Here is a 17,218-nt window from a genome sequence, read left to right on the forward strand (position 1 = left end):
ATCCAGGGACCCGAGCATCTCCCGTCTTGTAACTAGCAGCCTGAATGGTAACAGATTGTCCTTCCCTTGGCCTGGTAATGGGCAAAGAGGAGCAAAGATAAGCAAAGAGATACCTTGTTCATTCTTACAAAACCTCAGGCAGACATCACCATTCACATCTGTTCTTTTTCCATTGACAAGAACTGGTCATTTATATACAGTCGTATAGAGTAAACATCATGAGATGCAGTCCTGGGCAGAGAAGTTATCTGCCTTTGGTGATGCCAGTTCATGAACTGGGAACTCAGATTTGGATGAAGAGCTCTCTCAGTCCTCACCCTCTGCACCTTTTCAATCAAAATTACATGGGTCAGCCAGGTTCAATCTCTGAAGTGATTAGCTGAAAACAGATCCAAGTGTATGTCCTCTTCTGCATGGACTTTTCTTTTCTTTTGTTTGTTTGTGTGGTTTTTGGATTTTGGTTATTTTTCACGTTGGGGTTTCTCTGTATAGCTCTGATTGTCCTGGAAGTCACTCTGCAGATCAGGCTGGCCTTGAACTCAGAGATTCTCCAGCTTCTACCTCATCCCCAGCCCCATGTGTCCCGACCAGCAGGATGCCAACAGAACTGATTTCGCCCTGGAGGGTAGGAATGAAGGGGCAAGAGACACGAGAAATGACAGCAAGTCGGGCTTTCTGATCAAGCTGCCCACTTTATTATTTCTCAGAAACTGTTATATAGCAAACAGGTGTGTGTGTGGGGGGGGGTAAGAGGTAAGAGTTGGAATTCAGGTCTGGAAATATCCCTAGCTGATAAGAAAGTACTGAGGTCTGTAACTGTTAACTAACAAAGTAAATGCTCATTGCTTCTAAAGCCTGGGGCCTGCAGGTCTCACTTGGTTAATTTCCTAGGCCCAGGAACTTGCCCTGCAAAGGTGAATATCTTACTTAACTTGTGAACTTAAGATGGCATAAAAAAAAAATGCAGGTCTCCTTCAAGAGGTGCTGAAGACAGCCCTCATCCACGATGGCCTCGCACGCGGCATCCGCGAAGCTGTCAAAGCCTTAGACAAGCACCAAGCCCATCTCTGTGTGCTTGCATCCAACTGTGATGAGCCTATGTCTGTCAACTTGGTGGCGGCCCTTTGTGCTGAGCACCAAATCAACCTAATTAAGGTTGATGACAACAAGAAACTTGGGGAATGGGTAGGCCTCTGTAAAACTGATCGAGAGGGAAAGCCACGGAAAGTAGTTGGTTGCAGTTGTGTAGTGGTTAAGGACTATAGCAAAGAATCTCAGGCCAAGGATATCATCGAAGAGTACTTCAAGTGCAAGAAATGAATAAATAAAAATTTTGGCTCAAAAAAAAAATGCAGGTCTCAAAATACAGGTCTTTGCTTCTGGCAGCCAAGTGCTGGGATGAAAGGTCCGAACCACCACCACTTACTCTGTGGACTTACTATATACAGCAGTGTCTCTAGATATTCTAAGATCTATCCAGGATCTATTCCACATACTATATACAGCGGTGTCTCTAAAACTCTAGGATCTACCCCACATACTGTATACAGTGGTGTCTCTAGATACTCCAGGATCTACCCCACATACTATATACAGCGGTGTCTCTAATACTCTAGGATCTACCCCACATACTGTATACAGCAGTGTCTCTAGATACTGCAGGATCTACCCCACATACTGTATACAGTGATGTCTCTAGATACTCCAGGATTTAACCCACATACTGTATACAGTGATGTCTCTAGATACTCCAGGATTTAACCCACATACTATATACACCAGTGTCTCTAGATATTTTAGGATCTATCCCACATAACTTTGAAAGCAAAGACTTGAGGCTTCCTTGTCTCTGGATATTATCCCTAATGACCAAGCCAGTTTCCTCTGGTGAGTTGAGGCTTCCTCGTCTCTGGATATTATCCTAAATGACCTAGCTAGCATCTTCTGGTGAACTGAATCCAGAAAAGTAGACATGCTTCCATGTGTCAAAGATAACAGATTTCTTCTTGTAATGGATAGATTCTGAATGTAATGATTCTGAATGGTAAAATTTTGCTGTTCAACTCAAGAGAAGCAAAGCTGTGGTTAACTATTTTGAAAGCCATATTTTGTGTTAGTGAATCTTCTTCAAAATGGATTGGGTCAAACCCTTAACAGTCATAGACAGCAAATTAGTTAGTTGAATTACCTGCAGACTCTCTGGGAAGCAGCTCATGCTAAAGGCTTCCTTCCGGAAGTAAACTGATAAAAAGAAATAATTATAAGGTACTTTGTGGTTGTTATACGAGAAAATTTATGGTAGAGTTACATCTGTATTAGGCATTTGAAGAGGCTAAGCAAGCCAAGCTTTGTCACGGCAGTGGGACGAACCCTGCTTGAGCATCAGTGTGCACTTGGCATTGCTTTCTGAAAAAGCAACTGTCTTAGTTAGGGTTTCTATTGCTGTGAAGAGACACCAGGACCATGGCAGCTCTTATAAGGAAAACATTTAACTCATGTGGCTCGCTTACAGTTTCAGAGGTTCAGTCTATTATACTCCTGGCAAGGAGCATGACAATAAACAGGCAGCCTTATGCTAGTTACATGTTGATCAGAAGGCAACAGGAAGTGGACTGGGACACTGAGCGAAGCTTAAGCAAGAGACCTCAAAGCTTGCAGGCACAGTGACGCTTCCTTCAACAAGGCCACACCTCCCAATAGTGCCGCTCTCTGAGTTTCTGAGGGCTAATTGCATTCACACTACCGCACAGACTTTGTCTGGTTGTGTAGGCAGCTTCCAGCCCTGCAACTGCACTGAGAAGCAGAGAGCCTCTCCCACGAAGCACATGAGCCTGGTTTCTTAAATGGACACAACCTTTAAAAAAATCATTTATTTACTTTGTGTGTGTACTCATGTGTGAGTGTACACCATGACATACGTGTGAAGCCAGGGGGTAACTTATAGACATTAATTCTCTCCTTCCCCCATGTGAGTTCCAGGGATCAAACTTAGGTCCTCAGACTTGGAAGAAAGCGTGTTTACCCACTGAGCTGTTTAACCAGCCCATATTTAGGTATAACCTTAGACTAGCTTAGCAAATGTTTTGGTCTGAATTAAACTCAAAGCAAACAATGACAATGATGAAGAAGAGGAAGATGGTGTTGATGAGAAGGAGGATGGTACTTTTTTAATTTTATTTATCTTTTTGAGACAAGGTTTCTCTGTGTAGCTCCGGCTGTCCTGGAACTTGCTCTGTAGACCAGGCTGGCCTCGAACTTGGAGATGCCCTGCCTCTGTCTCCTGAGAGCTGGGATTAAAGGTGTGTGACACCACCACTCAGTTGATATTGGTTATTATAGGTAATGCTCTGAACAAAATTCTTAGTGCTTTCTAGGTCACATTTAACATACCATTCTTCTATACAATATGTAATACTTTTATCCTCAGTTCTCAGAAGAGAAACTGAGGCAATGGAAACCAAGTAACTGGCGCAAACATGAAGAAAACCTACCTGCCTGATGGGTCTGCTGTCTTCCTGAGAGACGCTGTTGTGAGCCTTGCAGAGTTTATTGCAATAATCATATTTTATCAATAAGCCCTTGGCCTGTGTTGCCAGGCCTTATGAGAAACAGCCTTACAAAATTCACTGGCTCATGATCAGGTCATATTTTATTCATTACAACATCTTTTAAAATCCTATATAAGAAACCACAGAGAAAAAGTTTCACTAAGGGAAAGATTGCTCTGCTTCTCCAGAGCAAATAATTTGGAATTTGTATTATAGGAATACTGTGGTTTATGGTCCTGGGCCTCCCTTTCTGTGCCTAGAAAATGCAAAACTCAGTCTGAAACCGACCTCTGACACACACAGGACTGTACACCGTGTCTTCCATCTTCTGCCCTTGTTTTCTCTGGCAAATTTCTTCACTCACCTTGTTTTTATTCGTGTAACCAAAACCCACTTAAAATCCCTGTTGGGTTGAGAGAAGTCAAGATTGGCTACAGACAAAACTTGAATCTGGCTTTATCTGATCAACCACCTTTTCTTGGACAAGATCCTATGTGAAGGCTCAGATAAGTTTCTTTTCTAGATAGAAAGTGAACGGAAGGCAATTCTTCCCTGAATCAGGAGAAAGGCAGAAAGCTACTGAACACAGCGCCTACTGCCTTGCATTCAGAAAACTGATATTAATGGTGATAGTAGGAAATAAATAAATATGAATATCACATGCTGGGACTAAAGAATAGGACCTCTTAATTGCCACCCCACCAGTTCCCACCTGGGCACACACAGGTCTGCAAAGGGTGTGTCCAAACACACAACTGTTTGTGTACACAACCCCATAGCAGCATTTATTGCAAAGGATTCTGGGAAAGAAACACTCATTCCCCCCCTCCCCCCTCCCTGTGTAGACTCAAGGGAACAGACCGCAGCTATTGGCCTTCAGAATCTCAGGCTATTCCGTTCCCCAGACGCTCACTTAGCAACTTTTGTGAGCACGGGTCCATCTGTAGATTCTTGATATTAGTAAGCAGAACCAACAGCCACCTGGAGGCCTTGTGAACAGATGTTTGCTCTGGCTTAAAAATCTGCTGACCCTCAGGTTTCCAAACGGCAGACTCCTCCCATGTGACACTGGAGGTTATTGAGAGGAAGCCTCAGACTGAAGCTGCTTTTAAGTAATCTAGAGGGACGCTCGAATTCTGCCCTTAGCCTGTAAAGAGATTCGGGCTCTCCGATCAGTTGGGTCCGCATCCTCAGCTAAGGCCAAGGGAAGTGGGGACTGGAGCAGACACAGGGATAAGTGATGTTAGAACACAGAGGAGCCCAGACTTCATCCCACAAGTTCCGTGCCTGCTAGGAACTCTTTGCCTCTCAGCAGGTCCAGGTTTTTCTCCCTTTCAGCGCCCCATGCTTTTCTTATACCCTTGGCTGGGACATTCAGAGGGTGCCCGAGTGAAAGAGGGGACAGGATCATTAGGACAAAGTCCCAAATTCACAGAGTTGTGTTTGTACAGCCCTGTACACATTCGTCCTGAAAGGCAAATGGCGATTTTCTCTGAAAGAAGTCCCTGGGCTCTCTGAAGAATTTCTTCATGGTCTCCATGGTAACAGGTCCCCCCTCCCCCTTTCTTTTTCTCATTTTCCCCTGCTGCAGCGCCAGTAATCCTGCCTCTTTTCAGCACTCTTGACTACAGCCAGGTTTCCTGGCTCACTATCTTGGGGTCCTTTGAGCTGCTAGTGCTCTGACCTGATGTGACTATTTCCTTATGTCCCATTCTTGCATGCAAACAGCCTTAGGGACAGGAAGGGGAGATGACTGACTTGAGGGTCATTCCCATTAGCTGTCCTCATTGAGCTGCAGGGCTGGGAGCCTGCGGGGTCAACAAAACAGATTGCAGAAGTCAGCTGCTCCTACGAAGTCTCTTACTGATCCCTCCTGCCATCTGAATCACCTGAGGGTGATCAGGGAAGACCCAGAGAAGACCCAGGAAGGTTTAAATGAACCATTATAGAGAAGCTGGGAGTGGGCACATAAAAGCTATCCTAAGTGTTTTGTAAGCGTTGATTCAACTAAAAATTGTAGCAAATCTTTAGAAATGAGAAGCATTTTTTTTTCATTTCACAGATAAGAAAATGGTCCTTGGACTGTTATAACTTGTCCAAGGTCCCAGGCTAGTTGGTAAGAAGCGGGGATGGATTCTAATAGCAAGCCTCTGTTTTCTTGTTACTCAATCATGGCCCAGGTGAGAAAAGGTACCTGCCGGGGATCCTTGTTTGCTGTCCTGGAGCCTGGTATGTGGTGGTCTGGAGCTTTTGCTCTGAGATCTGAAGGCAGATTGAACAGGTTCCAGCGGGGATGGTGGAAGGAATGTTTCTGGCTGTCCTAGCAACACACCGGAACTCTAGGAGAATAATAAGACTGAGGCCAGCAAGAGAGCCAGCGTTGATGGGGACCGAACCACGTTACCTCCACACCACAGAACAGCAAGGGTCACCAGGCTGCATAGTGGACACCTTGCCTCTAGTTCAGGCTGAATCACAGAAACACTGGGGGGGGAGGGGCGCAGGGGTGCTCTTCTTCTGGATATCTGTGTCCAGGGTTGGAAGCCTACAAGTCTTGAAGACTTCAGAATCAAATAGTTAAGACAACATAGATCAATCCTCCAGACGTAGAAGATGGGGGATTCCAAAAAGTAGCAACTGAGGAAAATCCAGGGAAATGGGCAAGAGACGGTGCTCTCAGCCGGGTGGTGGTGGCGGCGGCGCACGCCTTTAATCCCAGCACTCGGGAGGCAGAGGCAGGCGGATCTCTGTGAGTTTGAGACCAGCCTGGTCTACAAGAGCTAGTTCCAGGACAGGCCTCCAAAACCACAGAGAAACCCTGTCTCAAAAAAAAAAAAAAAGAGAGAGAGAGAGAGAGAGAGAGAGAGAGTGCTCTCTCTTCACTTAGCACAACAGCACGTACCTGTTATCCCAAGCTGAGGGAGGATGGAGAGTCACGGGTTTGATGCCAGCCTGTGCTACCTAGGAGTTCAAAGCCTGCCTGGAGTACACACCAAGATACTAAAACAAAAGCAAAACCATGCTCTCCAAAAGAGCAGAAAGATGTTACCACCCCAGAATGGTTGTCAGAAGCCAGTCTGACTCTGCCCCTCCTCCCTGAGATGCTCCCACTAACTAAACAACAAAGTCATTACTGTGGAGACTTAGTTGATGTCATCCTCAAAGGTCAGACTCAGAGCCAGGGATTGCAGAGACAAAGAATTTGAGAAACCCATAAGAGCTAGGAATTCATCCCATAGCCTTGGGGGCCCACCCAGGTTGCCGCATGGGAACTCTCTCTATTAACCCCTATTGAAATCTTCTGAGTCTCACTTTCCATCTCTCTCGATTGGATCCAGAGGAGGAAGAAAACCTGTCTGGGTACCAAGGAGCCCATATACCTGGGGGCTAGCTGAGAGAGTAACACTGCCCTTAGCTCAAGAATTCTCAACCTGTGAGTCGTGACCCTTTAGGGAGCCAATGACCTTTCATAGGACTTGCAAATCAGATATCCTGTAAATCAGATTTTTACACTATGATTTGTAACCGTAGCAAAATTATAGTTAAGAAATAGCCACAAAATAGTTTGATGGTGGTCAGGACAGCGCAACATGAGAAACCAACTGTGTTAGAGTTGCAGCATTAGAAGATTGAGAACCATACCTCCGCTCATATCTTGACCCCCCCCCCCTTCTAATTCTGTACCCACTGGAGACAAAAGTGGCTCCTGGAGAGAGACACAGAGAAGAGACAGTCACCAGTTCAGCTCACTCTACCCATACAGCAACCAGAGGTGAGACCATTAGAAACAAAAAGTATTACCCCAGTTGAATTGTTTTTTGTTTGTTGTTGTTGTTTTGGGTTTTTTGAGACAGGGTTTCTCTGTATAGCCCTAGCTATCCTGGAACTTGCTTTGTATACTAGGCTGGCCCTGAACTCAGAGATCTGTCTGCCTCTGCCTCCAGAGTGCTGTGATTAAAAGACATGTGCTGCCACTATACCTGGTCTCAGTTATTTTTATAATGACTTTTTACCAGGTAAAGGAATGAGTCTAGAATTCAGAAACCGTAAAGGAGACAAACTGCTCAGTCTTAGCCCATTCCTACAAATCTCTGTGCAAGGAATTCTCAGTCTGCCATAGACACTGAATTTTTCTCTCCACGGAACATCATTCAGCAGTGAGGCAAGAATTAGGCCCCCAGCAGCAGCTTAGCTCCCCCAGAAAACAATGGAGAAACTAGATTCAAACCCAGGCTTCCAGAGCCATTTCACGTCTATGGCAAATAAAGAGAATCCCCTCCTCATTCAAGCTCTCCTTGCTTCACGTCTACTACGGAGGCAGCAGGATTGGTCCATCACCCTTTTCTTCTCTTGGTAGTAATTTAACACATAGGGTTTGGGATGTCATCTAAACTGAAAGACAGTGACAACTGGATGGAGAGACTGGGAAGTTGGATGGGTCACTGGAGGGCTTCTCCTGTAAGCACAAAGGCCTGAGTGTGGATCCCCAGCACCAAGTAAAATCATGGTACCTCAAATCTGTAGCCCAGCTTTGGGGCTGAGGGGAACAGAGATGAGATAAACTTGGGATCACTGACAGGCCAGCTCCGAGCTGAGAGAGAGAGAGAGAGAGAGAGAGAGAGAGAGAGAGAGAGAGAGAGAGAGAGGAGAGAGAAAGAGAGAGAGAGAGAAAGAGAGAGAGCGCAAGTAAGGGAGACACTTGATGTCCACCCTGTCCTACACACAGACACACATACAAAAGCATGAATGCATACATGCATAGGAACACATGAACACTTAGGACACACACAGAGATAGGAAAACTGGGTCGGGGAATAGAACTAAACAATTTCATTTCGCAAACGATTCTTATAAAAAAAAAATCATTTTGAACCTCTTTGCCTGAATCGTTTTCAGCCCTCATGGTGAATTTTCAGCCCTTGTGGTGGGAGTTCATTGGCCAGCACTTTCTCAATGGTCTCCAAACATGGCTGTTTACCAGATCGCCCTGAAAGGTGCTTTTCAGCTGTAATGACTGGGCTCCTCCAAGACCCACTGAGTGCAATCCAGCTGTTTGTGGTTTCAAAAAAATATCCCCCTGTGGTTCTGAGCTGGGGCCAAGGCTCAAAATCTAGAATGAATGTTTCTAGAAATAAAACTTTGTGTCTCGGTCCCAGTCCACATGCTTTGTGTTTATTACCTCAGTCGGTCCTTACACTGAGCTGTGAGACCAGGACTTATTACCCGCAAAGACAGGAAGCGCTCGGGTAGAGAGAAGGTACGTAACTCACCTCAGAGTTCAGAGTTTGGCGGGTCTGACGGTTGAACTCAAACATCTGGCTCTAGGACCAGTGCCGTCACCTGCCTCTCCCTCCCAGGAGAGGCCAACCAAGTGCAGGCCAGTGAGCTTGAGAATGGCTGACTTGGGCCGACTTGCTTCTCACTGAATCCTGTCGTCTCCTGCTCAGAGGTCCCTGTTTTACCAGGATGTCAATGTGTAAATGCAAGCACTGTTTATACTTATGCAAAGGGAATAAAGCCAAGCCGCACGTGCATGAGTTTGGCTATTGAAGTACTACGTAGGTGACAGAGGGTGAGGCTAAAGACTCACTGCCCTACCTCCCCTCAGTCCCCAGCAGCACCAAGATGACAAGAAGCTGGAGAAGGCAGACATGCTTCTCTGTTGTCTGTGTTCACATCGTCCATAGATCTTTCTCTCGGGTTGGCGGGAAGAGCCTCATTGTATTTGGGGGGCCTTCAGCTGTGGTCCCGTGTTGTGTTTTGAGACCCACGCTAAGCACCCAGGACTGCCAGTGCTAGTGAATTGCTCTTGTTCCTCCCGACAGGCTCCTCACAGTCCTGCTGCAACAATCCAGCCTCAGTGAGATCAACCATCAGGACGCGGAGGTGAGTAGGCTGTCCCCAGCCACAGTCCACATGCAACGGCAGAAGGCATCTTTTACACGCAAGCAAGCTTCTCTTTCCTACCTCCAGGCAGACTGCTGTCTGTCACTTGGGGTTGGGGCAGGGGCAGCTTCTTCCAGGGAGGAGGAGCTTTCTGGCATTAAGTACTGAAGCATTAATCATATGGCTGAAATTTCATCATTTCTCCCTGGGTATTCCCTCTCCTGTCTCCTTGAGTCCCCCAAACGTAAACCACAAGCCGTGGCTCCCCAGATGTGTTCTTTCCGGGTTAGGAGGACACGCAGAGTAGTCCCAGGCCAGCATTACTAGTCCCTGTTAATCATAATTGATGTTGCCTTCACATTGTTAAGTCAGCCTTGCAGACAACATCCAAACCATCAGCCCCCATCCCTGAGCACACAGTTCTAGGTCAGACCCTGTAGTGCTTCCCCCAGACCAGCTTAGGGCTTGATCATAGTCACGCCATGTTCCACGATGAGTACTGATTTTCACCAGCCGAGGGATTTCTGTTACAGTTGTCCCAAATCCAGCTAAAATCCCTGGGCTCTTAGTGGGCTTTCTGTATAAACACATGCTGGATTAGGTTGCTCTTCAGTAAGGAGGGCTAGTAATACTGAGAAAGTCTTGTCCCACTAAACACACACACACACACACACACACACACACACACACACACACGAGATGTCACGCTACACTGGTTTTGATAAATCAGCTGATCCCAGACGCTGAGATAGGAGTCAGCCACTCTTAGCTTCCTCCTGATCCCCTGCCCCCATTTGTCTTGAGTCTTTCATCTGCGGTCTCCCCGCAACCATCATGATGACCACGCCAAAAAGCCCCTGTTCAAACTTGGGTTTGAAACGGAACATCCCCCTGATTTGTGGTCACACACCGTGTTCCCTCTACACATCTTCAGTGATCCAAAGCCACACCTCAGAGGACGGAACGGCGCACCTTCTTAGACTCCTACTTTAAAAAGGAAAACCGGGGACGGGGTAGGAGCTGTGTGCACTGACCGCTCTGTGCCCACGTGGGAAGCGAGTGCTTGGAAGGTTACACTCGTGTCAGCACACTGGAGACGTCTAGACCCTGAGCAAGCCGGCGACTACTTCCTCCACCTCAGTGCCGCCACCCCCACCCCAAGTCTGATGTAGGTAACTGGTGATTGAGTTATCCATACCCTAGAGCCAAATTCCACTTGCAGGCCTGCAACCCTGGCTACTTTGAAGCTGAACTGACTGGTGTCCCCAGCAAAATCATAGTTCCCCACCACCCTACTCCTCCCATGGAGGCAGAGGGAAACACGAATCTTTCAAAGATCCCTGGTTCTTCCTCATGCAAAGTGACCTCTGTTTCAAAAAAAAAATTAATTAAAAAAAATCCAAGGGGCATAGTGGTGCACGCCTTTACTCCCAGAATAACTCAGGAGGCAGAGGAAGGAGGTTCTCTGTGAGTTTGAGACCAGACTAGTCTATATCTCAAGCTCCAACACAACTTCATAGATAGACAGACCCTGTCTCAAAACAACAACGAAAATTCCTCATGTTATCATGCCACCATTTAGGCCCACCAAATCCTGGGCTGAGAGAGTGGCTGTCTCAGTGATGACGTGCCCTGCCCAAGGGCACACTTGCTTCTTCAGCCTGTGCCTCAGCAGGTCTACACCCCTTTGAAACCTCTTTCTCATAGTGCCTACTGCAGAAAGCATGGCCTGCGGGTTGTGAGGTGCTCAGCCATTAGGGTGTCCGCACAAAACTTGGCTTTCAAATATGCTTGGTTTAGTCACACAAATATCTCTCATAGTACCATGCTAACAGACATGTCAGCAAGAGGGGAACAGCTGGTTGAGCAGAAGATACAGCTGCAGGATTCAACTGGGGGTTCTTCTATGGTGAGGATGCTTCTGGAGCTTTGTGGGCTCCTCTACAGTGAAGTCTCCTGTCAAGGCCGGGAGAATGGCACTGGTGGAGATTGCAGCCATGTGTGAGCCCAGCAACAGTGCCGGAAGTTCAAAGGTCACTGAAGCAGCCCCCCCCCCCCACACACACACACACACGCCAGTCTCAGGTCCTCTGCTAATGAGTATCAACACAAGAGACCAGAGAAACAGCATCTTGGGAATATGGCAGCAAGATCCTAGAGACCATTACCAAAGTTCCAAGTTTTGTATCATTTCACTGGGCTGTGGCTTTGGCCTATCTGAGCTCAATCACAGTGTGGGACTAGTCCACTAACATAACAATATCCCCTCTGGGTCGCATGGCTAGTCCCATTAACACATCAGACTCTCTTATCAGAACTGCTTGGTGACTAGCTTAGAGGCCTATTCTAAGTCACACAAAATGGTTCCACTTATGTTCCTAACACCTGCCTGCATCTGCATTAAACATGAATGTTCAATACAGATTCAGTCCTCTGTATTGGTGGGGAACTAGTCCCGAGTCTCTCTAGGATATCAAGAATCTGAAGCTCAAGTGCCTTCTGTAGCACAGTGCCTCTTTTGCCTGTAACCCATGCGCATCTTCTCTCGGACCTCAGCTCTTCCCTAGATTACTTCCAATACCGCGTGCAATGTAAACCATGTGTTAATTATTGTTATACTGCATGGTTCTATGACAAGAAAAAGCTCCTTCCATGATTAAGACAGGTATGATGTCCACATTGTTTTAAATCCTCGTGTGGTCGAATCCATGGATGTGAAGCCCACAGATGTGATGTTCTTATGTTGAGGAAACGTCCTACGTGAGCTCAGTGGCTTGAAGCCATTCTCCTGAGGTCCAGTTTTTGTATCATCATATTTTCTTTCGGTCCAGTAACTTCAGCGCCACAGTTAACATTAGAAAGACCCTCACCAATTCCACCCCGACCACCTTCATCTCCAGGTAATCACATCACCTCCTAGTCTAGCCATAAGTTCAGAAAAAAACACAGAATATCACAGAGAAGGCATTACACTCTATGTGTTGTTCCTTGAGTTTACTTTCTCCCTTCTCCATGTTCATGGATAGAAATCTGGTTCATTCCTTTTGATGACTTCATAGTGTTCACACAATGAAAATACTTTGGTCCGTTTAACCACTCCCCTGGAATCCAGGTTGTCTCCCAGATTTTCTACCATCGGTCCGCTAATCTAAAACGCAGTCTCATATGAGTCTCCTTGGGTCCCTTATGGGAGGATTTCTCTAGAAAAATAACTCTAGCGTGTTTGTTTCTCGTTTGATACATACTGCCCACCTGTTTCTCAAGACGCCCATTTGCAGCCCCACCAGTAGGCTAGGAAGCCCTCTTCTGTGTGTTGCTTGGTTATCCCCTTAAGTATTTGCCTTCCTCACTTGATATTGTATCTTCCATGCATTTGACGCTCTTTCTGGATCTTCTTTCACGATTTCCATTCATCTACGGGGTGCTTGCCATTTTCTTGTTGTTTCACATCTGAAAGCTGGTCTTTGGCCTCTGCTGGGTTTTAAATATATTTTCATAGTGCCATGTTCAGAAACTTGTGAGTGCCATGTACTTACTAGATGATTGTTCTTGCCTGGTACTGATTTTGCTTTGGGTACCTTTTTTTCCCCCCTCTAAAGAATGCCTATCTACCCTCAGAAACTTAATTGCAGTGTGCTAAATTTTCTCCCAGTTTGTCTGCGGTTTCACTTCTGAACCCTTTGTTCTAGTCCAGTGATCAGCTTGCTTTTTCCTGTTTGGTTCTCACCGCACTGTTTGATTGCACAGTGACTTCTGTAGAAGTTATCCACACTCTCGGGTTTCGCACGGTGGGAAAGGCAAGATGGGTCTCAGGTGTCCTGTGCATAGTTAGTCTAAGAGGAGGTCAGAAAAATCGCTGGTTTAGAGAGAGGCTTGTCTTTTTCAGAGAGAGGGAGTTACCGAGTTGCTAGCCTCCCCTGCTCTCATCTGAGCTTTCGTGGGAAGAACACCCCATCCCAAGAGGCCATGAGCTGTTGGCGTCTGGGTTAGCTGTCTCGGTGCATCCACCCAGAGGAGAACCATTATGCATAGTATTTAGCATGCAGTGTGGATCTTAGGCACAGTTTCATTGCAGTAGGTTTTTAGAAGCAGCCTCATAATCCAGATACCAGTTATAACAGTACTCGGAGAAAATAAGTTCAGCTTGCAAAACCGGATGTGAAGTTCTGGACGTGAGTCACAGCTCTAGTTGCATTCTTTGCATTCCAGATGTGTAACCCTGGCCAGTGTGCACTCAAAAGCAAGATCAGAAGACATTGATCCTGACTCCAGAAGTCTCACCTGACAGCTAACCAACGGCAAAATGTTATAGCATTTCTAAATACCCCAAAACTTTATACTAAAACTGACCATATTTCAAAATGGAGTAAGGTCATTACTACTCAGCAGCCCTTAACTCCCTCCATCCCTGATCCTCGAACTCCTGTGAGAATGTCTCTTCTTCCATCTTTGTATCCTTGACTCCATCCCAGTGGATATTAAAAGGTGTGTGTGTGTGTTGTGTGATGTTTGTTGTGTACGTGTGTGTGTGTGTGTGTGTGTGTGTGTGTGTGTGTGTTTGCTGGAGAGATTACTAAGTGGTTAACAGAATCTTCTACTCTTGCAGGACTCCCATATTTAGTTCCCAGCACCCTTGTCAGGGTGACTCACAATCACCTAGAAATCCGTCTCCTGGAGTATCAATTCCCCCACCTCCATAGACACTGGCATCATACACACACACCTTAAAGTATCAAATATTTTTAAAACTATGTGCATATAGGCAAATAATTTATCTTAATTAATATGATATATACATTATATATATATACATTGCATATAAATACACATTATAGAAAGAAGTTGAAATTTTTAATCCAAGAAAAAGTCACACGATTCATGTTATTTTTACATTAATGATCCTTTCCCCTGTTTGTTACCTAACTTGATTATACATTTCACAAATCAGACAAGTCTAGGTGACATTAGTTATTTCTGGCATCTACTCCCAAAAATAAGATTTTTTTTAAAAATCGCTTAGCATCTTCCAAAAAATGTCTGTAGATTCGAGAGCAAGGATCCTTATCCCTATTTTGCAGCGTGGCTACCTCTCAGCGGCCGGTGAGGTCTGTGGATGACTACCGGAAATTACACAAAACAAAATATATAGCATTACGAAAGTCATCAGTTGTTTTGAAATACGGTTATCAGAATGGCTTAAAGAGCAAATTGATAAGAGTAACACGCAAATGGCTGAGGTGCCTATTAACATATGAACATCATTGTCATGTTAACACATGAAAGCTAATGCTGTTAGCTCTCCCAGTACCACTTGGTAAGAACTTCTTACCCTGGCCCCTTCCCTAAACTTCTTCCTCCCAGCCACTTTGGACACCTGGCTTCTTTCCTTCTTGGTCTCCCAGCATGCTCCTGGCCTCTCCCCCACCCTCACTCACTCTCCCCTCCACCTCCGCTCACATGGCCCGGTTCATCTGCTAGCTATGTTCAGTCTGGACTTTTCCAGATGCCTCTAGCTGAATTCTCCCTCATATCTACAATAAGCCTTCTCAACCCATATCCAGGAACAGCCATGTTCTTATTTTCTTATGTCAGTTTTTAAACATCAACCAAGGAGACCCCGAGCTTCTTAGCAGTTCCAGGCCCTTCAAGATGGGGAGCTGTTTGGCTGATCTCCGCCCCTGCTCTTGTTCTGTCCTCCGCATACCTAGACAAGCCAGGTCCTTGAACGTGGCCACATCAGCATGGTTCTCTGTGTCCTTCAGTGTTAAGCGGCGGTGGTAAAATTGCTTCACACGAATTCGATTTCTGGTTCCGAAAACAAAAACAACCTCTCCACCCCCAATCAAAATCAGCAATGGCTGTCTTGGAGGGAGATCTGAGATTCTTTTAGAGCCTGTCAGCTAAGCAGAAACTGAAATGGCATGCCACAGGCTCACGACCCAGGCTTACTCATCTGCACAGGAGGGCCGTTTCACAACAGCCCTCCTGTGCACCCTCCAGCTACAGGGCGCAGAGTCCTGCAATGGCCTCACGACACATCCTCTGTCAAAGGGACACGCTCTGGAGATGTTCCCAACTTAATGTGAATTATTCTCCAGTCCTTGAACTGATGTTTGTTTATTTTTCGTAAAAAGGGAGTCTGTTGTTATCAAGGCCATCTGGGTACCTATTTCCACCATCTCTATGACGCCTCGATTTTCCACCTCCTGAATGCTTCCATGGTCTAACTAAGTCCTCAGTGGGGCTGAGAAGACAGATGGTGGGGGAAGCAGATGAAGGAGGCCATCTCACATCCAACGGATCCCATACTTCCCATGTCCAAGAGATCCTTGATAACCTGGAATTCACTGCTTCTAGAAAAAAGGATGCCTCAAACACCTGTGTGCTTGGTGCAGTAGACAGCATCTTCATTTTCCCGTGACACGTTTCCACTGTGAGGTCTACTACCGCTCAGTGCGTACCAGCTCCCAAGCCTGAAGCCTGCCTCTATGTAGTCCCCAGAGCCTTCACTGTATGCAGCTTGACTGTCTGCTCGCTCCACAGAAGCTGGAGAAAGGAGGAAGCAGCGGCAGGAAAATGTTCCTCAATGAAGAGTTGCCCAATACCAGTGATTGTCCAGCTGCCTGAATGGCTACCCGTGAGCTTGTGAAATCTTTGGTTTTTAGACTACTAATGGCACAAGGATTTATTTTTATTTCTTATTAGCTCAGCAGGGGAATAATAAAGAATAGAAACAGGAACTTTCTTGTGACTGAAAGTTTACAAATTGTTTACAGTGTAACAGTGTTCAGGGAAGTTAAGTCAAGTCATCCTTGATAGCCCTAAAAGAGTCATTTCTAGGCAGGCGTGGTGGTGCAGGCCTTTAATCCCAACACTCAAGAGGCAGAGGCAGGAAGATCTCTGAGTCTGGGACCAGCCTGATCTACATAAAGAATTCCAGGACAGCCAGGGCTACATAGTGAGACCCAGGAAAACAGCAACAAAGAAGCAGTCATTTCTGAAGCGCTGCTAGCTATCCTTTAAGGGGAATCTAGAGACAAATGGCTGAGTTAATACTATAGAGAAGCAACCAGAACCCTAGAGACAACCACCATTGCTTAAACTAACAAGACTTGAATCAGCTAAGACTACGCACACGAAAACAGAATTCCCCAGCACCTGAGCTTCTTTCCAGATATAGAAGTTTACCAACATGATGAAGATCTTTTTTTTTTTTCAGAACTACAGAAATGTGAATTTGAATTCCAGCCTTGCCAAGTACTCAGTCACTGGCCTTAGACAAATTGCTTAACCTGTCTGCTTTGGCTTCCTCACTGCAAAAGTGATTCTAAAACTCCTGCCCCTGGGATCACTGTAAAATTCATTGAGATAATACAGACAGACTTCTTGGTGCCAAACAGGTGCCCAGAGGTAACATTTGGGCTTGCGGACAGCTAAGCAGGCGGACATGGTTGTCAGTAAGCCCAGCAACCAGACATCTATCCAGGAAAGAGAACCCAGGCTACATGTGACCTCCAATTTCCCCTACCACACACAATAAATAAATAAATAAATAAATAAATAAATAAATAAATAAATAGATGTTCTTAAACCTTCTTGTGTAGAACACAATAATTAGCCTTGCATAACCACAGTTTAATTTAGAACCACATTTTCACAATGAATCTTACATACTTAAATCTACATAATCATTGCCATCTATTGTATATCTTATGTATAGTTTTGCTTTTGTGTGTGTATGTGCGCACATGTGTAGGCTAGAGGATGTTGTATATCTTTCTCAA

General features: G+C 45.7%; 2 protein-coding genes across 2 annotated transcripts in view; both read left to right on the plus strand.

Moving 5' to 3' along the window:
* Nucleotides 1-17,218, plus strand: part of Ankrd55 (ankyrin repeat domain 55) — an 89,089-nt gene that overhangs the window by 29,860 nt on the left and 42,011 nt on the right. Inside the window, exon 6 of the mRNA XM_050152855.1 lies at nucleotides 9,374-9,434. Coding sequence (XP_050008812.1) covers nucleotides 9,374-9,434 — 61 coding nt within the window. The remainder of the gene's footprint in view (nucleotides 1-9,373; nucleotides 9,435-17,218) is intronic.
* On the plus strand, nucleotides 577-1,330 carry LOC126507927 (40S ribosomal protein S12-like). Its single transcript, XM_050152779.1, has 2 exons — nucleotides 577-625; nucleotides 968-1,330. Exons 1-2 carry the CDS (start codon nucleotides 577-579, stop codon nucleotides 1,318-1,320), a joined length of 402 nt encoding a protein of 133 aa, XP_050008736.1. The 3' UTR covers nucleotides 1,321-1,330.

Source organism: Alexandromys fortis, unplaced genomic scaffold, assembly GCF_014885135.2.
Source record: "Alexandromys fortis isolate MF-2015 unplaced genomic scaffold, M_Fortis_MF-2015_v1.1 scaffold_73, whole genome shotgun sequence".
NCBI lineage: Eukaryota > Metazoa > Chordata > Mammalia > Rodentia > Cricetidae > Alexandromys > Alexandromys fortis.

Excerpts from the sequence above, each read along its gene's own strand:
- LOC126507927 (XM_050152779.1), top strand. The coding sequence starts at position 577 with ATGTGTCCCGACCAGCAGGATGCCAACAGAACTGATTTCGCCCTGGAG. Across the intron at positions 626-967 it reads AACTGATTTCGCCCTGGAGG|GTCTCCTTCAAGAGGTGCTG; the intron begins GTAGGAATGAAG and ends AAAAAAATGCAG.